At 36.8% G+C, this 24,054-nt stretch overlaps 1 protein-coding gene across 3 annotated transcripts; it reads right to left on the reverse strand.

Annotated features, from left to right (window-relative positions):
- Positions 1 to 4,669: 4,669 nt before the first annotated feature.
- LOC133782648 (probable disease resistance protein At1g52660) lies at positions 4,670 to 7,594 on the reverse strand. 3 transcript variants are annotated; one of them, XR_009870645.1, is made up of 4 exons: positions 7,436 to 7,594; positions 7,245 to 7,295; positions 5,778 to 7,025; positions 4,670 to 5,232 (listed from the first exon to the last, which is right to left on the reverse strand). XR_009870645.1 is itself a non-coding variant. In XM_062221981.1 (2 exons), exon 2 carries the CDS (start codon positions 6,980 to 6,982, stop codon positions 5,828 to 5,830), a length of 1,155 nt encoding a protein of 384 aa, XP_062077965.1. In that variant the 5' UTR covers positions 6,983 to 7,025; positions 7,245 to 7,387; the 3' UTR covers positions 5,615 to 5,827. The 3 variants fall into 3 exon arrangements, 1 of the variants encoding a protein (XP_062077965.1); XR_009870644.1 differs by lacking the exon at positions 7,436 to 7,594 and having other exon boundaries at positions 7,245 to 7,387; XM_062221981.1 differs by lacking the exons at positions 4,670 to 5,232; positions 7,436 to 7,594 and having other exon boundaries at positions 5,615 to 7,025; positions 7,245 to 7,387.
- Between the last annotated feature and the right edge of the window lie 16,460 nt (positions 7,595 to 24,054).

Raw genomic sequence — 24,054 nt, forward strand, 5'->3', positions numbered from 1 at the left:
AGACCACGCGGTTCTATGAACACGCGGCTGTGCTCCCAACAGATCCCCGATTACTCGGAATTCTTGTGTCAGGAGGGTCAGGATAAAAGTTTGCCTTGGAAGGAAAGTTTTAGTAAGCAAGAAGTGCAAAACCGCCTGTGAAGCGTGTCCCCTAAGCTACCTGGTTTTGCACCCAAAATGCTGGATATTTTAAACAAGCATACCAAAAAAAAATCCTACCCAGAAGATTTCCCCAGAAAACGTACCCTATGAACCATGCTCCTAAATGGCTTTCTTCTACAATCGATGCCCTAAAATAAAAACCTACACCCTCCATACTCACAGAAACCAGCAGAATATTGCATGCAGCTACAGTAACTATTTACCTAGGCTACAGTGAAAAGAAAATTTAAAGCATGCACAGTCAGAAAACTTACGAAATGTTTTGCTGTGGGGGAGATGAAGGGGTCGTCTGGGTTGGGGCCTCGACGGGATAATAGGTACCAAAACCTCAAAGGAGCCCTTGAACTCGATCTTCTGGAATGATGGGAACGGTAACCGGGAGAAAAATAGGGTTTTTTGAGGGTGAGAAGAGAGAAGAAGATGGGAAATTTAGAAAATTTTCAAATAAACGGGTGGCCCATGCGTAAGGTGGCCACCCCTTTTATATACGTGAAAGGCCATGTGAGGAGGGCCGTTGGATTGCCCTGATGTGGGATCTGAGGCTCTCCACTCAAAAGGCGAAGCGACGGCTGAGTATAGGCTAGGCCATTTAATGCGGTTCTCGAAAGACGTACCGTCACCAACCACGATGCTCCATGTATTCGGCGCCTGCATAATAGGTGGAATATGGAGAGTCCATGGAGAAGCCTAAAAGCCCCCACTGTGGCCCCACATGACGTCGGGTGCCACGAGCAGAGGCTTGGGGGGCAAATGTACGCCCTGATTTTCCACGGGCTATTAGCGAGCTGAGATATGGCCTAATTATATCAGCCACGTGGCCGGAGCTGCTGTTGTCAGGTCCTGCCTCTTTAGCTCGAGGTAACCGAAGGTTTACCAAGATTATTTAAGGGCTGAGTCAGGAATTTGAAGACCGAAGGTCAAGAAGGCATCCAGGTCAAGGCACGAGCTGGAGTTGGAAGCTGTGACCCTTTATAAAGTCAACCACGCAATGTAAACGTGCATGTATCAAACATCACGTGTCTGATATATCCCTAAATTCTCAGACACACCGCATGAACGTGCGTGTTCAGGCACCCACGACTGGGTTGGGCCGTGTGGCCCATTATCCCTCTTACCTATTGATTAGAACACACTTCCTTTGTCAGGTTTTAGGAATTAATCATGAATGTCACAGAAGTGACATGATGGGTCAGAAGGTCACGGGATGACCCCCCTTACCAACTCCCAGGTGCCCTCTCCTATAAATATGAAGATCCTGGGAGTTGCAAGGGGTTGGATTCTATTATGTAACGAAATACCCTGTAAAGAACACCAGAAATATAGCAATAATATTGGCTGGTGGAGTAGAAGGATTTTAACCTTTGAACCACCTAAAAACGTATTTGTGTCATCAGTCCATTTTAAGATCATTCATCTGTTACGGTTCATTATTCAGCACTAATCCATTTCTCTTATTTTCTTAATTACCTGTTGGTGAAGAACCGCGTCAACACTTGCAATATGCAAGACACCCCCACACTTTGAAGTACCCTATGTTGAGTTTTCTTCCTTTCCATAACTCATTTGGAGATATCTCATTTTTCTTCATCAGTATTCGATTAAGAATGTGACAAGCGGTTAACAACACTTCACCCCATAAGTTGAAGTTCAACTTAGAAAACACCAACATGGAATTTATCATCTATATATAAGTCATATTTTTCCTTTCAGCAACACCATTGTGTTGTGGTGTATAAGGTGCGGTGCACTCATGAATTATACCATTTTCTTCACAAAATGTATTGAATTCACTAGAGAAGTACTTTCCTCCTCTATCACTTCTTAGCACCTTAATCTTTTTATTGAGTTGATTTTCAACTTCTAATTTATATACTTTAAAAGCATCAAAAGTCTCATCTTTATGCTTTAAAAGAAACACCTAGGTATATCTACTAAAATCATCTATAAAAGTAAGAAAATACATTTTATCACCTCTAGTTAAAACACTATTTAATTCACAACACTATGGATTAAATCTAGTAAATTAGGTTATCTCTTTACACTAGGAAATAGTTTCTTAATCATTTTTTCCTTAACACATGTTTCACGTTTACCATAGTTTTTAATATTGCATGCAATCATACAACATTTTACTACTCTTTTCATGGTTGAAAGACCTATATGAGATAGTCTAAGATGCCACAAAAATAAAGAATCATACACAACAATATAGGCGGAATTAACATTTTTATTGATAACATTGAAAGTTACATCATTGGTTTACAAATTAACCATACCCTCACAAGAGTACCCCTTTCCCAAAAATACATTGAATTTGGTAAGAATAAGTTTACCGAACTCAAAAACTACTTTAATGCTGGGCTTGCCAAGCAAATCACCACTTACCAAGTTTCTACTCATTTCAAGAACATAAAGCACATTCACTAATGTTACTTTCTTTCCGGAGGTGAAAAACACTTCAATGGTACATTTGCCAAGTACATTGGATTTGCCCTCATTGCCCATTTGAATCTCATGGTTGCCCTTTGACTCTTCAAAGGTCTTGAACAATAATTTGTCATAGGTGACATGGACGGTGGCACATGTGTCATACCACCATCCCTTCACCTTGCCTTGGACCGCATTCACCTCACTAAGGGTAGCAACTATATTCTCCTCTTGAGTTGCATTTACCTTAGGTCCTTGTTCGTCTTTTCTATGCCTACACTCTCTAGCATAGTGACCATCTTTCCTACATACAAATCAAGGATCTTTCTTGCCCCTAAACTTGTTTGGGTTGGTTTTTGGACCCAATGATGTCTCATTACCCTTCTTGCCTTTCCCTTTGTTTTTGGGATGTTTTGGTTGTGACACCGCATTTGCTTTGGAAGTCTCTCCATTAGACCCATCCACAAGTTTATCTCTACATATTGATTCCTCCTCGATTCGAATATGCTTTTGGATTTCCTCCAAACAATAATTCTCATTTTTATGAAGGATTATTTTCCTATAGCTCCTCCAAGTTGGTGGTAATTTTGCCACTATAGCACCAACTTGAAAGGCCTTAGGAAGCTCAATCCTCAAAACTTTCAATTTGTTAACAATTATTTGCAGCTCATGTATTTGAGGAAGAATATGTTTATCATCAAAAACTTGAAATCAATACATTGATAAATCAAAAACCTTTTAGTACCTTCCTCTTCCGCCTTGAATTTTGTCTCAAGTGCATTTCATATCTCCTTTGCCGACTTGGTCTCGGTGTAGAGGTCATAGAGCCTATCGGAAAGGGCGTTGAGGATATGATCCCTACAAAGGAGATTATCCTCCTCCCTTTTCCTTATTTTCTCCACCACATCGGGAGTGTCCTTGTCGGATGGCGTTGGGAGAGGTTCAATGGTGGACTCTAGGATGTAGGCGATCTTGAGAGTGATCAAGAGAGACTTCACCTTGTCTTGCCATCTAGTGAAATTGGATTCATCAAACCTATCCAACCTCACTAGGTCTTGCTTAATGATTTTGATAGTCTCACCTTCCATTGAAACAAACAAGGGGTATGCTTTTGAATGTTATGAAAATATATATTGCCTCAATGGAAATGGTAAAAAGACCATACAACTCTAGACAAAATAATACAAATAAACTAAGATTGATTAAATAAGATTAGAACTCTATGACTGAAATTACAAATAAATAAGAGAAGAATTGGAAGAAGAGAATAAAGAAATACAACTCTAAACAAAACATACAAATAAAGTGATAGAGTTTGAAACAAAAGATTACAACTCTAAGCAAGAAATACAAGTAAATATAAAAAAAGAAGAAAAGAAATAGTAGAAAAGGTAAAAACAAGAACAAAAAAAAACAAGAAACTCTCACTCACACAACCAAAGTGAAAAGTGTTGGGGATCACCAACTTAAACAAGGTTTGAAACATTTGTCCAAAAGCTTATTTCCCTCTAACTCAAGCACTAAGGAAACTCTCACAATTTTGTAAATAACTTTCTGGAATTATCAAGTCTCTAGGTGTTTTCTAGCCAAGTGCTCTAATTGATAGAAAAATTGTGTCTTACAAGTAAGCAATAGACTCATATTTATAGAGTTTAGAGACACTCTTTAAATTTCAAATTCTACCAACCCTCATGGTTGTTATCAATATTTAATTGGATGTTTATGGAATTAAAATTGAGATTTTGGAGTTACTTAGAAGGTTAGAACCGTTCAAATTGGAAAAAACTGAAAAACTATTTTGGTTGCTAGCCATACTGGCCACAGCCAGGAGTATCAGTGGCCACGGCCACTGGTCTCTGTCCCCCAGGTCGCAACCACCAATACCTCTGGCTGCAGCCACTGGCCATTTTCAGCACACAATGTTGTGCTGTTTTTCCAAACATTTCTAAATCACTCCCAATTAATTTTGAAACCCCCAAACACATTGTTGGGATTAAAACTAAGTCTCCAACAACCATTTCACTTATGAATTTAAGAAATTCAACTCAAAATTGTGTAATAACAAATCTACACAATAAGGTAATATTTGGAAGTTACAAAATTGTAACTGAATTTTTAACATCAAATATGTTACATATTTGAATATTTATATATTTCCAAATATTTGAATATTCACATATTTTCAAATATTATACGTCTCTTTTATATATGTTAAAATATGTAAGACAATTTGTCTTATTTATTTAATCTAAAACATTATATTATAAAATAATATAACACTTGTTCACGTTCACGGTACCGGTCGTCACCGTACAATCATAGTGAATTTGGTGGAGGTGGCAGAAGCTTCGACTAGCAAATAGAACAAGAACGGTGGGAGTTGGTTGTTATGTGATCTAGCCATCGAACGAAGGAGCTAGACCAACGGACTTGGACAGAATGTCTCAAAAATCTCGACGACCCAGCCGGTGGTTTCATGGTTATGCTTACGCCTCTTGAAATTCCAGCAAATTATTGGGTCGCTCACTTGGGTTACGAACGGTGTCATCTTGATTCTCCGCCCCGCCAATCGCCGAATCGAGTCCCAAAATTCCCCGGGTGATTCTTCTACTTCGCATATCTTCCCACCAGTGCCGAGGGAGTCTGTAAAAATGAAATAAAAAAGTACGAATTGTAAAAATGATAAAATTCCCGTTAAATTGCATAAAAGAAATAATTTTGGTTTTTGCGGTGAAGATTTGTAAATTTCTCATTAATTAATTTGACCCAATAATTCACATGATAACAAGCCTGTACTTTATATATCTTGAAGTTTGTGTTGGGAAGATAGTAAAATAAATAAAAGTTCTTAGTCAAATTAAGAGACAGTTAAGTAACTTGTAAATGAATGTGTCATGCATGAAGATGATGGAAATAATATGTACTTAATTAGTGGGATGGAGTTCTAGGAAGGAAGGAATTAATTCTAGTGTTTTGTTTGAGCGTCACCAATTCCAATAAAAGGGATAAACTAAGAGACCTTGGCTTAGATGAATAATTACTTTCAATGAAGAAAAAAAACAACAACAAAGTTCGGTAACGAGTACAATTCCATTACTTTTTTTCTTCTCAGTATACTCAACTACCATAACCCATAAAGAAAAAAAGAACCTTGGTCAACATACAATAACATTTAAATGTCCTGTTACCTTTTCTAGTTTTCAAGCATAGAACTTAATCCTTGGCTGAAGTAATCAAATCAATCAGATGACTCATTTCTAGACTCTGTCATTTCTGCCAATGCATTCCTCCACTCAGTTATGTCATCCACTCCCTTCAGTATCTCAGCTTGTTCTACAATCTTCTGAGGCAAGCCTTGACAATGTTGGACAATCTGATCCATAATCTCTTCAATCTTTGGTTCAAGAGGTTCGCTAGAGGAAACTTTTTTCTTAAACAAGGTCATGGCATCGTCATTTGAAAGTGGCTTTATTTCAAGACTAGTCTGACATTGCATCCGCTGGCAGTTCCTCAAGCTTTCAGTACACAGAATCAATTTGCTTTTATCATCTAGTTGTGTAGGAATCCCATCTTCATTTTTGAAAGGTGTCCCAATACCATCCAAGATAATGACACATTTCTTTCTTTGTGTCATTGCTTTATGCAACTTGGCAGCCCTTATCTTTGTGTCTTCTTCATCAGAGAGACTTAACCCAAATTGTCTTGCTATAACATCCTGCAATTTGTGAGTAGTACACTTCTCTGGTGCACTTACCCAAAAAACACAATCAAAAGTCTTACTTTGGATGAGTTCATTATGGATATGAGTCAAGATGGCTGTTTTCCCAACTCCCTTTTTACCATAAACTCCAATTCTTGACACTTGGAGACATTTCAACCATTGACCAATTGTTTCCAGGTTTGAGATTTGACCAACCAAAGGTCCTGTCACGAATTGCTCTCCATAAGTTGGAATCACATCAAGAAATAAACCCTCAGAAAATTGGCCTTGCTCACAAAGCTGTTGCATCTCTTCAAGATTCCTATCAATACGATTTCCCAACCATGGTTGTAAGAAGTATTTTCTTTTAGCATGTTGTTGTTTTATGTCTTCAACTTCTTTCCTCTTCATCACAACATTTCTCAACCAAGTATCAACCTCTCTCTTTCGCTTCTTTCCGGATTTTAACTCTGCGTCTTTTAGTTTCTCTTTAGTGTCTTCCTCTAGACAATTCAATTTTTCTTGTTTCCTTTCGAGAAAATTTACTTTATCATCAGCTTCTTTGAGATAATTTTTCCATTCAGGATAGAATAGAATGTATGCCCATAATTGCTTAACCAATTCAACTTTTGCAGGTACTTTTTCAAGGAAATAAACCCCTCCTAACAAAAGTGCCCAAAATTCCATAACCATTGATGCTGATTTTCACATAGAGTTTCAAAATTTTGTATTTCTTCTGTTCAAACAACAAGCATTTTACAAATCAGCGCCTATTCATGAGATTTCCAATTAAACTATTCAAGAACACAAAATCTATATCCAAAATCTTAAAATGATCATACTATTAAAATTTTAATATGATAATTGATAAGTAACTTATAATCAAAATCTAATTTCAGCTAGACAATAAAAAATAAATAATAATAATTAAAGCAAGGAAGAAACGTTCAAGTACCTCTGAAAGGGCAAGGTAAGCAACAATAATATTTATTCCTCCTAGCTATATCTGCTTACAAAATCCATGAAGATCAGAAATAAAAAAAGGGGTGGTGTTAGTAGTACTATTTTAGCTCATAATTTACTCAAAGTTTCATGATCCAAATGAGTCATATAGAGAAAATAGAAGGATTTAGAAGGTCAACTCACCCCATTTCCTCCTCAAAGCATGGAAAGAACCAAGTAAGAAGCTGGAAACTTCCACCCATTTTCAAGGATTGTCCAGGGGTGTTTCACTACATTACATTCATTAACAATAGTAAACAAACGATGGTTCTGAACCCAAATAAAGGTGGAAGCCCAACCCAAGAACAGATTTTCAGAAGGATGACATGGTGAATTTGACACAACACAACTGAATTATTGAAGCCCCTAGCAGCCACTTTGGTTTGAGACTCTTAGTCTTGAATAATCCAGGCCCAGAAAATGGTGGACCATTGTTATTTGGTAATGCTGCTGGTTGCAAAATGACTTTAATGGATATAGTAATTTTACCATATTTTTAATATTACATATTACCAAATATGTCATTTAGTAAATTAATATTTTATTCTAATATTTTAAATTATGGTATATGTATATTAGTTTTTATTTTAAAGTTATTTTGATTTTTTTTTTCATTTTTTATGGATTGTTGAATTATATACCATAGTACAAAATACATATACTGAGTTCAAAAATAATATAACAAAACATACAAAATTATTAGTAAAAAATATATATACTATGCTAACAAAATTATATACTACCATTAAAATGTATTTACCATGATACAAAATTATATACAATCATTATGTATAATAAGATAGAAACTATCATAAAAAAATATATATCACACCACAAAAAATATATACACTAGTTGGAAAATAATATACCAATAACCTATAAAAACTTAAAAAATCAATATAACTTTAAAATAAAAACTAATTAAACAAAATTAATATACATGTATTACTATATAAAAGACATACGCTTCTAAATAAATAAATAAATAATAAAAAATGACAATTTAGATAATCAACAATGTAAAAGGGTAATTTCTCTACAATTTTTAAAAGGGGGATATTAACTTCTTGATGACAATATTTTGGGTCATTTATTATAATTTCTCCTTTTTTTTAAAAAAGAATCTTCAATTTTATTGGTTTATTTTCCCTTTTTTTTTTACAAAAATTTGTTTATGTCATAATTTTACTCTTAATCAAATTTTATTAAATTGGAAAGGTATTTTTGTAATTTGATTATTATTTTTTAGCTTCATTGATTTTGTTTATATTAATATTATATAAATTTTACAATGTTGTTTCGTAAAGATTTTTTTTTGTAATAAGAATTTGTTTTTATTAGTTTTTTTATTTATTATATACATTTTTTTTAGATTGTAACCAGTTACTTGATTGATTACCTTTCACTTTTCACATCTGATTTTTTTTTTTTTAGATTTGGATGATCAGGTAACTTGTTACCATCTCAGGGGTAACCAGTTACATATATTATAGGTAACCAGTTACCATCCATATAACATGTTACTATCTTAAGGGTAACCAATTATCCATGTTAAGAGTAACTGGTTACTATCAATATAACATATGACTATCTTATCTATATTATGGGTACCCGCTATCATATGTTACCTTTTAATAAATATCAAGTAGATATTATTAAGGGTGCACGACGGGCGGGTTGGGCGGTCTGTGCGGTTTTTTTTTATTTGGCGGTTTGAGAAAAATGCAACCCATAATTGCCCAATAAGTGTGCGGTTGGGCGGTTTTTTCTGGGGGATTTATGTAGTTTTGTGGGGGGATTGAGTTGATTTAAATGTCAAAATTATCAAGTTATGATATTTAAAAAAAAAACAAAAAACTGCAGACTATAAAGTTCAAACTTATATCATCTTTACTCATCAATGTCATCATGAATAATAACTTGATAAAATATTATAGTATCTCAAACTTGAATCTAAAACTTTACAAAATACATTATAATAATTATCTAAATTATACAAATTATAAATGGTATTGAACTCATCAATCCACACATTAATAATTTTAACAGTTTGAGTTTTGTTATGAAAAATTTCACTAATATTAAACCATTATTACAAGCAACACTATTCTTTTTTTTTTTATCTATTTTCCTAAACAAGTTTTTATATACAATTCCTAAGTTATCACCATAAATCTCATAGCAACGAAAGCTTTCATTAAAAAAAGCGAAATCTTTGGACTACCATATATATATATATATAAGTATAAAGAACACAACGATTCATATCCAAAAATTCAATATCTTCATCAGACATATTAAAAGGGTCACAAACTTTATAATTTTTAATAAGCCCTCTATCGGTTGTATTTTTAGATTTAGATTATTACTAAAAGTGTATATACAAAAAAAAAAGTAGCGGGTGCGGGTTTGACCCTCCTTATATTATTGCAACCCATACTCAACCCATTTTGTGGTGGGTTGGGTTCAACCCAACCCAATTTCGATGGATTTTTTAATGGGTGGGTTCAAAGTGGACGTATTTTGATGAGTTTGGCTGGTGGGGCGGATTAGCGATTTTTTTGTGCACCCCTAGGTATTATTAGCAAAATAGAAATATAAAGTAGATATTGCTTTGACACATTTTATTTGCCCTTGCATATAAATATACAAATATTGAAATAGTCCATTCTCATTATTAGATTAATTAATCATGCAACACATAATTATATCTCCAACTCGACAGTAAATTCCTGCAACAGATCAACCATAGAGATTAATTAATTAGCTATTCAAGCATATAACATAATTTTATATACACATTATATAAGGTCTAAGCGCATCTCTAATGGAGGGTCAGATTGGTGATACATTGTTAAAATATAGCTTACTTTGCAAAAAACTTATATATTTTTATTTACTTTTATGTCATTTTTATTATTTTAGTATTATTTTTATCTATTTGCATTAAATGCTATAATTTTACTTTATTATTTTATTATTTTCTTATACTATCAATAATAAAATATAAATAAAATGATTTTTTTATATCTCTTCTATATAAAAAGTGTGTAGATAACGGAAATTCTTAGTTTTAATAGTTTTTTTTTTATTTTTTTGGGTTAACTTTAACGGAATATTCTTATATTTAACAGTAAACATGACTTAAACTTCAATAAATAAATAATTAAACAAATTAAAATAAGATATTTTTGAGATATTTTATAATGATTGTTGACCGCGTTTTTTGCCAACGACGTGTGAACGTAAAAAACGATAAAACATTCAAGAGAAAATAAACGACACAGACGATTTTATAGTGGTTTAGCCTCAATGTGATGGTAATAGCCTAATCCACTTACAGTTGTGATTATAGACCTGCACTCAAGATCAGATGAACCTGAGTCAACTGAGTTTCTTCAGTGCAGATTACAAGAATACAAGAATTCTCTCAAATACAAGTACTCTCTCTCTCTAGAAAATTCGGATCAAAAGTTCAAAAATCCAAAAGTCCCAAAGTCCCTTTTATGATGCCATAAGCCTTGTATTTATAGGCTCAGGATCGTACAGATGATATCCCCCATAATCGGGATATTTTATTATTCTCATTATATTAAAATTACAATAATATTCATAATATAACAATACACTAAATTTGTGTGATAAATTGAGAGATTCCCGCGTATGCCAAGACCGATTCTTGTTGAAGCCGTTTCTGGGAATCTTAACGTAGTCCTGCTCTTTCTAGTCGATCCATATCACATTCAGTCTGGTCGGCCAAACCTTCACTGGGCAGACACGCACTAAACATGCACTTGGCTGGGCAGACATGCACTTGGCTGGGCCGACAGGTCATAACTGGGTAGACAAGATCATGCCTGGGTAGACAATCATATGACTAGTCGGACAAGGTCATGCTTGGTCGGTCATGACACTTGACTGGCCAGTCAAAACTCTTCATTGATCTACCAGGTCACTCCTAAGCCAGATCACTTTATCACAACTCTGAGGAGCCAACATATTTATTGACTATTAACGTGTCGTTTACGAACCATGCACTGCCACTTATCACCTCTATTGCCACGTCATCGATCTCCAATTTTTGGGGATAACATTTGCCCCCCAAGTTTATTATACGATTTTCTCGTATGATAAACTTTTCTTCTAGCAAAATGTTCTTGAGGTCATTCAAAAGCTCCTATCCGGTCGATAACTTTCACGTAAACCCACGACTGAACTTGTCTTTTGATTTCTTCAAATCCTATTTTTTGATCTTGTTGCAGTATGTGTTTTGGATGAGAAATGGTGTTTGTGCTAGATGGAATTTAGGGCTTTGCTTTTCGGAATGGGTTTATGGTGAGGTTTGGGTATGGGACATGGGGTATGGCCGTTTGGCTATGGCTCTTTCTTTTGTGTAAAAAGTATGGTCCGATCGGACCATACACTAGCCCCTTGGCCTCAAGATGCATCCGACCGGATGCTAGCTTTGGCTTGAACTAGGCCCCTCGGACAACCTTGGACACACACCTCGGCACCATGGCTCCTCGGATGTGTGCTGCTCGGACGGACGAATGCTGCTTGGACATAGCCGCTCGGACACAACCCTAATCCGCTCGGACACAGCCTTCTCCTCCTCGGATGCGCATCCATTTGAATGCACACATGCCTTGGACACGTACTCTGGCTGGTTGGACACGCGTGCCTCCGCTCGGACATCAAAGGGCAGCTACTCGGACGCCGCGCCTTAGGCACCAAACTCCTAGGCCTAGTTCCTCGGACACTACTCACACCAGGCACCAAATTTTTGCCTTTTATTTTTTCCTTCACACATGTTTTTTCTAAGGGATAAAAAATATTTTTACTACCCAATAAAATAATTTCTGAGTAGTAACAAATATTTTTCCTTTACATTTATCGACTTATGTTTGTTTGATTCACTCCAGGGACTCTTCAATGTTATTTATTCTAAACAACAGAGTTTCTTACTCGATCTGTGATACATGCTTAGCCGACCAGGGAAGTTGTATCTGCTCTTCAGACCAGGAAAACTTTGCACCTGATTAGCTAAACCTTGTACCCGACTAGTAGTTTGCTCTTTATTCTTGTGAAGCTGAGCTGTTGGCATTTATACTTTACTTTTCTTTGTTAACTTAAAAACATTCTAAGTCTTTTTTAGACTTAAAAAGTTATAAGTTTTTTGTGAATAGTAAAGTCGCTCTGATGTATGCCTTATATTTTCGCATGAGTACTTAGTTTTCTAACTTAGAAATTCTAGACATTTCATAAGTCCATACTAAGTATACTTTCTCACACTCTTATTGCTCTAACATTTTATGAGCATAATATTTATTGTCACACGAATATCTGCTTCTAACTTGAAATTTTAAAAAAATTCCAAGTTACTTAAGCTTTGTCAAACAAGTTAGCTTAATGGCCTTTTTGGACTTCGAAAATTTACAAGTCAGCCTAAAAACAGATATATTAACTCGTGCTCTTATTGCCTGTGTTAAATTATATACCAGTATACCCCATGTGCCCCCCAGGTGATCGAGGGTTGAAAGATCCTTAGGCACTTGCTACTTGACCGAATCTGTTCGAGCAGTTAATTACTCGTGAAACACATAGAATATATGGAAAATATTCGAGCAGTTGAACACTGCTTGAACGTATCGACCAGTTGAACACTGTCCAATTTTACCGACCAGTTGAACACTGTTCGGATAACTAACACACATGCATATTTGTAGCAAGAATCGACCACGCTGCGCGTAGTCTCTTTTATTACTCGTAAATTAAAAAGGACAAAACATGTCTAATAACGAGTCTTAAACAACCAAAATTGTTCAAAAATAAAATGACTGGTTAGCAAATAACCAGCTCATAAACCAAACTTAAATAACAAGTCAAACAACTCAAAATCAAGCTACCACTCTGAAAGCGGTATTTAGAAATAATATATCCTCCAATGCTTGCCACTCCAGTGGTCTTTGATCCTAGCACTCCCGCTCAGCATACTTCTCCTTTGCTTCGTTGCTTTCCTCAGCCAAGTGTGGACCTCCACATATAGTGTCTAAGGTAAAGTCCATAGATCCGGGCTGCAAGGGTGGAGATCTTTGTCGCTTGAAACCAGGATTGCTGCTGCCTCCTTCTCCCTGGGGTGTCTCTGCCCGGTACTTTCTCAACTTGCCCGACCAGAGAAGAAATTCTATCTCGACTTTGAGGTGATTGCATTCATTCGTGTCGTGACCATAATCTCCATGGAAACGACAAAACTTATTCATGTCTCTCTTCCTCATCTCTTTCCTGATGGGTGGAGGTTTCTTGTAGGGAACCTCTTCATGACTAGCAAGATATATCTCCGCTCGGCTGGTCAAGAGAGTGGTGTAGTTAGTGAATTAAGGCTCATACTTGGTTGGCTTTTCATTTGAATTCAACTTTGCTTTCTTTTCCTCATGGTGGTCAGACCCGTTATTTCCACGTTTCCTTCCACCAGAGTCAATTGATCCGCCCGGATTATTTATGCCATTCTCCTCTTTCTCTATTGCATCATCCAATTTCATATACTTGTCCGCCCGGTCAAGAAATTGTTGAAGTGTTGAAATTGGATTTCTATGTATACTGTCCCACAAAGGGCTCCGATAAGTTATCCCAGCAGATATGGCAATCATCTTCCCCTCGTCTCCTACAGCAGTTGCGCTATTGGCTTCTCTCATGAATCTCTGTGTATAATTCTTTAGAGACTCATCTTTTCCTTGTTTGATATCTGCCAAGTGGTTGGCATAAACTGGTGGAGTCCGGGCAGTGTTGAATTGTCTACAAAACTCCTTCCTGAATGCTTCCCAAGAGGTAATGGAGTTTGGCTTAAACTTCCAATACCATTCCTGGGCAGTATCCGATAATACTCTACACCGATAATCGTCACTTACTCCGAGCAATTCCATCTGGTCCTCGAATTTCCCAACATGTCTGATGGGATCTGCCTTTTCTGTATATACTGGCAGAACCGGTGCTTTATATTTTTCCGGTGGTTGGGCTGCTCTAATCCGGGCACAAAATGGGCTGCCACTTCGGTGGTCTATCACATCTATCCCGGAAGGTCGTTTTGACAAACCTTGCACTGCAGCTATTAGCATGCCAAGCTGGGCTTGGATGGCTGGTGCAACTGATGAAGTTCCAAGATCTTGACCGCCTGGTCGGGCATTACCATCTGGCGCGCCATCGTCAAGTATTTCTACTTGACTGGCAGGGCGGTCCAGATTTTTCCCTTCGACCGGGACGGTCCTCCTCTTGTTGGTGATAACGTCCCTCAGATCCCTCCGGGAAGCATGCTCTCCTGCCCGATCAAACATCGTACTTTTCGATTTTTTAGAGGGCTTACTATGCGGGACTTGCTCTCTCCCACTACGTTGCTGGCCGGGGTGCAGTGGAGGCCTTTCGGTACGCCCCGGGCAGTCTTTTCCTCCTTGTTGGTCATTGCCCTCCTTTTCCTTTGACTGGTCGGTGTGATGACTATCAGCCTCATCACGACCATGCCCATCTTTGAATTGTGAAGTCCTCTTCTCTCGAGGAGTCTTGGTCTGATCCTGCCTGGGTGGGGTCTTCTTACTTCCCGATCTGTGACTTCCTGACCTTGAAGTTTCTGATCGGTGGCTCCTGGAGGGGGTTCTAGAGTGCTCCCTTTGCATCGAGGCAATTCTGGATCAGTCCCCATCATCTTCCCTACCAGGGGGGTTACTCCTGCTTCTGCCCGGTCCTCGAGAATCAGCTCTGTCAGTGGTCCTCCGACCATCGTTATTATTTCTTGCTCCCTGGGTGGCTGCTTGTGCTGCGGATTGAGCATTGGCTTGGGCCAATTGGGTAGCTGCTTCTAGAGCAAGTGCTACTTCACGATGTCTCCGGTTGACCTCCTCCTATTGTTGTCTGAGCTCTTCGCTCCTGGCCTCCATTTCGCGCCTTTGCTGCTCTAACGCAGCTTTCTGCTTAGCCATCTCTTCAGCGAAAGCCTCCTGTCTGGCGTGGAATTGTACCATCTCCTCCTGGAAGGCCCCCATGGCTTCCTGGAGTTCTTCGACTTCTGGAGTCATATCCTCGAGCATGACCCTAGGCTCAGTCTCATGGTCTTGTGGGCCAGGACCTTCTGATCTAGCAGGCTCTTTAGAGGAGCCTGTCTTCTTGGAGGCCGCATTGGTGCTCTTAGGCGCCATAATACTTCAGGGACCGTCTGTCTTTCTCTTCAGGCTCTCAATGAAAGCACCAAAATGTTGACCGCGTTTTTGGCCAACGACGTGTGAACGTCAAAAATGATAAAACCTTCAAGAGAAAATAAACGACATAGACGATTTTATAGTGGTTCAGCCCCAATGTGATGGTAATAGCCTAATCCACTTAGAGTTGTGATTATAGACATGCACTCAAGATCAGATGAACTTGAGTCAACTGAGTTTCTTCAGTGCAGATTACAAGAATACAAGAATTCTCTCAAATACAAGTACTCTCTCTCTCTAGAAAATTCGGATCAAAAGTTCAAAAATCCAAAAGTCCCAAAGTCCCTTTTATGATGCCATAATCCTTGTATTTATAGGCTCAGGATCGTACAGATGATATCCCCCATAATCGGGACATTTTATTATTCTCATTATATTAAAATCACAATAATATTCATAATATAACAATACACTAAATTTGTGTGATAAATTGAGAGATTCCCGCGTATGCCAAGACCGATTCTTGTTGAAGCCGTTTCTGGGAATCTTGACGTAGTCCTGCTCTGTCTAGTCGATCCATATCACATTCAGTCTGGTCATCCAAACCTTCACTGGGCAAACACGCACTTAACTGGGCAGACATGCACTTGGCTGGGCCGACAGGTCATGACTGGTCGGACATGGTCATGACTGGTCGGACATGGTCATGACTGGGCAGACAAGGTCATGCCTAGGCAGACAATCATATGACTGGTCGGATAAGGTCATGCCTGGTCGGTCATGACACTTGACTGGCCAATCAAAACTCTTCATTGATCTACCAGGTCACTCCTAAGCCAGATCACTTTATCACAACTCTGAGGAGCCAACATATTTATTGACTATTAACGTGTCGTTTACGGACCATGCACTGCCACTTGTCACCTCTATTGCCACGTCATCGATCTCCAATTTTTGGGGATAACAATGATAATTATTTAAAAATAAAAAACTATATATTTTATAACTTAAATAAAATTTAATTAAACTTAAACTTAATATTATATTAAACATATAATTAAATAAATGGTTAAAAAAATTAAAATAAGTTATTTTTGAGATATTTTACAATAATAATTATGTTGCCGCGGTTCTTCGCCAACAGATAATTAAGAGAAGAAGAGAAAGGGATTAGTGCTAAATGTAGAACCGTAACAGATATATGATCTTAGAGAATGAAAAGGTGACTCAAGACACGGTTTTTAAGTGGTTCAAAGGTTAAAATCCTTCTACTCCACTAGTCACTATTATTGATATATACTGGGTATTTGATTACAGAGTGTTTCTTACAAGAGATCATTCAACCAACCCCTATCAACTCCCAGGGTCTCCATATTTATAGGAGAAGGCACCTGGACGTTGGTAAGAAGGTCATCCCGTGACCCTCTTGCCTGTCATATCAATTCTGTGACATTCATGATTAATTCCTAAACCTGACACATAAGTGTGGTCAAATCGATAGGTAAGGAGATAATGGGCCGCACGGCCCAACCCAGTCGTGGGTGTCTGAATACGCACGTTCCTGCTGCGTGTCCAAGAAGTCAGGGGCATATCAGACACGTGATGCCTGATATATGCACGTTTACCTTGCGTGTGTTGACTTCATAACGGGTCATAGCCTCCATATCCAGCTCGTACCATGATCTGCATACTTGACTCGACCTTCGGCCTTCAGAGTCCCTGCTCCAGTCTTGGGCAATGAAGGCGAGCCCTTGGGGCTTCCTCGAGCTAATGACAGAAGCTCTGGTCTTGGGGGCGTCCATGAGACTAATCAAGATTAGTCCGCAGCTCGGCTTGCTAATCAGCCCGTGGGAAAATCAGGGCGTACAAATTATTTAAAAATAATAAAACTATATATTTTATAACTTAAATAAAATTTATTTAAAATTAAAGTTATTATTATATTAAACATATAATATATTAGCTTTTGTTGTTACTGCTAAATTCAAAATCTAGAACAAACATAAACTTAAACAAAAATAAATAAATTAATTAAAATAAGATATTTTATGATAATTTAAATAATTAAATCATACTTATTTAAAAATAATAAAGACATACATATCATTTTTTTATCTTATAAATTTGTATAATAGTTTATTTTTTATTAAGTGATTGAAGTTTTTTTCTTCATCAATTCACCAAATGACATTGTGAGATATATTATAAATTAAAAATAATTGATGTATATATACTACTGTCCATGCTATAATTTTTCTATTCTTATTTTATTTTTATTATTAATTTCTTTTTAAATATTATTGCATTTTATATATATGTCATGTAGTCATGTAGATATATATATGTGTCAATGTTGTGTTTAGATGTGAGATTATTGATATAAATATTTATATATACTATAGAATTATAATTCATTCTATTATATATATATATATTTAAAAAACAAGTGAACAATTTTTTTATTAAAATTATAGACAATGTTTACAATTTTAAAACTAAGCAAACGTGCATTGTATGTTGCTTATGCCTAGTATTTTCAATAAATAATAAATTATGATTAATGAAATATTAAATTTTACAATAATTTTTACAATTGTACATTAGAATATAGTACTAAAAATTATATTAAATATATAATATATTAACTTTTTGTGAAAAATATAAGGGACGGTCTGATACCGCATGGTTGTTTCTCCAGGTAAAAACGTATATGCATGTTTCCGAATAGTATTTACAATTTCCAATGACTTGTATGTATATACATAAACACACTTATATATATAAATGGTAAATATTTAAGAGTCTTACCTGAATAAGTGGTGACAACAAGCTCATATTCTTCTCCAAATTTGGCGTTAACAAGGTCAACCAACTCTTAGTGGAGGGGTATATCCAGGTCAGAGATGGAATTACCAATATTGTCATTTTTTTCTATTCACAGGCAGGAACTCAAAATAAGCAATGGTGGGAATGATGGTATAAGAAACTTGGGTTGGTTTATAAAGAGGGTTCAAATTCAGGCCAAAGTAACACTCAGAAGAAGCATATTGTTGGGGGTTTTATGTCCTAATTAAAACTCAAATTCTTTGTAATCTCATTTTATTATCAATAAAATAAAAAAAAATCATTTTTTGACTTGGTCAATCACTTTGCTCACATGTTTTATTTTCCTGATTATTTGTTTAATATAAACTTCTATTAAATCCTGAGCATATAGCTAATCGTATTTATAGTGACGTAATCATAGTGGAATATAAATATGATTATATGTTCAAAATAAGTTAGTCCTAGGATTAGTCAGTGCACAAGATTTACACTGACTTGCCAACCTACTATATGATCTACTTACACATTACAGTGTTATGTTCTTTTCCAGAACATTAGCAAAGTAGATAAGATCGGATGTATTTGTTACATCGGACAAGACCGATATTGACAGTTGATAAGATAAGTAAACATACCGTTATTATCTATTATAGTCATATTATATAGTTGACCATAGGTCAATTCAATCTCAATTCTGAGTGGTTAGTATTCTAACTAATTGTATTATTTGAGTTCCTTGACTTGTTCGTTACTAGCTTACCATACGGACTAGCCCATACTTACATCTTGGGAACTCGGTAGTATAATTGAGTGAGAGTGTTAATCATAGATATGAACATCTATAGCTTCTGATGAAGAAATGAAACAATGGTTTCCTTTTAGTTTGGTTCAAGGTGTTAAATGATAGAGATCTCATTTTAGTAATTAAATTAGTTTACTGAAATATCATTTACAAGGAACTAAGTGTTTTAAGGATAAAATACAATGAGTGGTAAAATGGTATTTTAGTCATATCTCATTGTAGACCGTCTATAGAGGATTAAGTGACAATTATGGTTGTAACAATGGATAATTAATAGCGTATCTATATTTGTTATAGAGCGTTCTATGAATTCAAGAGTGCAATTCCAAGTCTATAGTGGAGTCACAAGGAATTAATAAGTTAGTAAATTTATTTGTTAGATTTATGATAACTTATTGGAGCTTGATTTCATAGGCCCATGGTCCACATTGTACCTTGGATAAAATCATCTAGATAGTCTCAATTAATTGATTTAATTATCAATTAGAATTATCAAAGTTGACCAGGTCAATTTTGGATAGTTTCACAGAGTTATGTATTTTTTAGAAGAAAAGAGAAATTATGGCAGATTTATTAATTAAGATAAATTGGTATCTAAATTAATAAATAAGTTTAAATCATGGTTCAAATTATAAATAATTAATTTGATAAAATATTTAAATAATTAAATCAATAGAAAATAATAATTTAAAGTCCAATGGGCTTATAATCAAATGAGAAATTTCACGGGGCCTAAAGCCCATAATAATTTCGACCTAGGGCTACAAATTGGCTATTATTTTATTGATTTTTCAATTAAATTAAATGGCCTAATTGAGTCTATAAAAGGAGTGCTTAGAGAGAAGTCTAGAGACAAGTTTAACAAGTCACAAGTCAGATTTTTTGATAGGTTTTAGATTATCTCTAAACACAAGTCATTTTCTAAGCCTCTTTGTTATTTTCTCTTCTTCTCTCTGTATCTATCTCATGTGTTGAGAATTTCCCACACTAGTCGAGGTGATTCTAATGATACATTGGAAGACTGTGAAGAAATTAGAAGAACAGTTCAGTTTCTTGATAATACTCTGCGACAGAAAGGATACAAGAGTTAGAGAAACTGAAGGAATGACTTTTTCATTCCGCTGCGTATACTGTAAGTATTCTTATCTTTGTTTCTCTTTAAATTCAATTTTAGAAACATGTTCTAGGCCATCTCATATTAATTTGTTTAATATTAGATATATATGAAAATAAATAAAGATTTTGTATAAGTTTTCCTAACACATACATGGTACAAACAAGGGGGAAAGGGAGACCATTGCTATAATAGTCAAGGGTAGGAATATTTTGTGACATGGTTCTTGTCACAATAACATCAATATTGTTGGTGTTTGGCCACAACCTTAGTGTTGACGGTGAAATCTCGTCAACGATATAAGGTTAGAAAACTAAGACTATATTGCCAAAGGTATCTCAGAAGAAGATGGAGAAAACTTGAAAGAGTAAATGTGTAGAACTGCAATGGAGTCGAAATTGTATATTACTTAACAGCCTTAGCATACAATCAATTTTCCAACCTCCTTTCTAGAGGGGTGATGACCTATTTATACTGGAGCTCTAATGGCTCCCCATACATTGTGGTCCCAGGGGACAAGATTGTACAGAGGTACATTGCCAGGGTAGTGGCACAGGTCGTGGTGGAGCAGAAGGTTATGGTGTCGGCCTGGTACATAGTCAGAGGTATGCATGTAGTGCTTCCACTCTCTGTACAAATCCGTACCTCCACTACTTGTAGGACACAGATGTCAGAGTCATGCCTTTGCCCTTTTTCAGGGTTGTACATCCCGTGCTCGTACATTTATCTCATCCCTAGTGGTCCCCTTTACCTAAATATCTTCTCTAGGTTTCTTTATATTTTAGTAAGTGTCGATCCATACTTCTTTTATCCCGTCCTTACCTCCAAGTAGGAGGCCTGGAAATAGGCATGTACGAGGCTTGGGGATGGGTCTCACAAGGCAAGATCCTTGGTGCCTAAGCGAGTATCCAGGCATGACTTGGGCATTCACGAGGAATGGGGATGGGTCTCACAAGGCAAGACCCTTGGTGCCTAAGTGAGTACCCATGTATGACCCGGGCATTCACGAGGCTCGGACATGGGTCTCACAAGGTGTGATGGGGTTGCATGAGGGCCACAAGACGATGGTGGTACTAGGCTCCTTAGTGTGGTCCTACCTCGCGAGACGCACATGAGCATGGTGAGGTGTGTCTTGCTGTGCGAGGCATTGGCGCGCATCTGGGTCGCGAGGCGCGCAGGTGAGGGCAGCCTCGCATAGTGAGACCCTTGTGGCCTTGGCAGGCGGATGCAGGGGAAAGGTAGCCTCGCATGCGGGGGAAGGGCAGCCTCGCATAGTGAGACCCTTGTGGCCTTGGCAGGCGCATGCGGGGGAAGGGTAGCCTCGCATGCGGGGGAAGGGCAGCCTCGCATAGTGGGACCCTTGTGGCCTTGGCAGGCGCATGCGGGGGAAGGGTAGCCTCGCATGCAGGGGAAGGGCAGCCTCGCATAGTGGGACCCTTGTGGCCTTGGCAGGCGCATGTGGGGGAAGGGTAGCCTCGCATGCGGGGGAAGGGTAGCCTCGCATAGTGAGACCCTTGTGGCCTTGGCAGGCGCATGCGAGGGAAGGGTAGCCTCGCATGCGGGGGAAGGGAAGCCTCGCATAGTGAGACCCTTGTGCGTGGTCGAGGGGTGCATGGCGCGAGGCCCTTGATGCGCTTGGCCCCTTGTGACCCGTACCTTGGCCTCCTAGCCTAACAAGGCCATACTTCACAGCCCACAAGGTGATGCTTCCCTTGGGATAATCTCCCGGTTTCACAAGACTTACAGGTCTGAGCCTGATAATGTGACTAGGTGCGTATTTTAACCATTTACTGGGGATTTTTTTCTTGGTGGATTTTTGGCATCCACACTTAGCTAGGCATGGTTCAAAATTAATGGTTGATGATGTACCATGATAGTATAAAGCAAATATGTCAAATATTCATTCCATTCACTATGTTCTCATTCATAAACCATTAGCTAAATCAAACAAAGAGATCTGAATGTTCCCCGGGATATAGTTTGAAGGTGCACTAAAACTCTTGGTGAGTTGAGACAATTATAAGAACAAATCTTTCCTTTCCATCTGTACACATATAATTTGAATCACAAATTCCATAATATGGAGGAAAATACCTCTTCAAAACTTTAAATCAATCTGCAAATGAAATCATAACAGCAAAACTAAACTAAGAGTTCAAATAGCCACTCAAACTTCATAAATACTTAGATATATAGATATTTGGGGATTGCTTAGATAGAAGATAGTTAATCACTAAAAATGAGAAAGAAAAAAAAGGAGTTTGGCACCACAATAGATTGTAAAAGGTTGCTCAATTACGTACATTTTATATATATCTTCAAATATCAAATTCAATTACTCTTTATTGTTCATTTTTATATGTATTAATCAAAATACATAAGAAAAAGGAACAATAAAGAGTAACAGAAGATACCTAATAACAATGATGAAGAGTAATAGACCGAAAACACGCTCCTAATTGCCTCCCTTGTCCCCGTCATGGAAACTCTCCATGCCGCCCTTGTTGATGCTGGACTCGACTACTTAATCAAGGTCTAGACCCCTCATTCCCTCGGCATTCTCACAGCTTTGACTCCTTCGTCAACGAAAAAAAAAAACTCAGAGAGAAGAAGAAGCAGAAAAGGCGAGGAAGAAGAAGAGAAGGTCCCAGCATTGGTCGAATTTGTCCTTTGTTTTCTGAAAAAAAAAAATGGTTTTATAAGGTTTGTATTATAAAACTATTAAGAATACTGAAATGTAAAATATAAAGAAAATAAATTGGCATAGAAATAGAGAGATGAAAAGAGAGAGTTAAACTCTTGTATATTATTTCAATAGAGGAAGGACCCCTATTTATACAGATACATAAGCCCTAAGGAAATCGGTAACTACTCTGAATACAATCAAGAATTAATGTTGATATAATACTTTGGGTAACCTAGTGATTCTTCATTATTATAGACATCCATATATATAATATTAATAACACTCCCCCTTGGATGTCCATGAAAACTGCCTCATTAAAAACCTTGATAGAAAAACCCAGTAGGACAAAAACTCGACCAAGGGGAAGAGAGTGCAATGTATATTTACTTCCCCTCATTTCGACGCTCTTGAAGATCCTTTAATCGACGCATTATGATCTTATGTACCATCTTCTCGAACGTTGATGTTGGTAATGACTTTGTAAATAAGTCTGGAAGATTGTCGCTTGATCGAATTTGATGAACATAAAATTACCACTCTTTTGAAGATCATGTGTGAAGAAGAACTGCGGTGAAATGTATTTAAATCTATCTCCTTTAAGGTATTATCCTTTCAGTTGAGCAATACATGCATCATATCTTTATAGAGAATTGTTGGTATTTCTTTATCGGGTGATAATCAACATGTTCCTCAAATATGTTGTTTCGTTGATCTCAATCACACATTTTCCCCATGCCTCATGAATTGCAAGTATCTCACCATGATTTAAGTTGCCTCGTTAAAAACCTTGTCAGGAAAACCCAGTGGGACAAAACCTGAACTAAGGGAAAAAGAGTGTAACACGTATATATCTCCCCCTCGTGCATATATCCATATTAACTTTAGTGATCAAATATCTCATATGATTTTCATTGTAATTATAAATCACCATAAATTATCTATAATCACATATTTACTATAACTCTTCTAGAGCATATATGTAGAATGGAATATGAATATTTATCCAACATATTAAATCAATCATGTATATAACCCTGTTTATTATCATATCATATCAATAATGTTATATTATGCATCATATTTATGGATATTCATTATCTATGACTATGTTCAATCCAAAATTTGAAATTTAAATATGATCACATGAATGAA

This window comes from Humulus lupulus, chromosome 6 (assembly GCF_963169125.1).
Source record: "Humulus lupulus chromosome 6, drHumLupu1.1, whole genome shotgun sequence".
In the NCBI taxonomy this organism is placed as follows: Eukaryota; Viridiplantae; Streptophyta; class Magnoliopsida; order Rosales; family Cannabaceae; genus Humulus; species Humulus lupulus.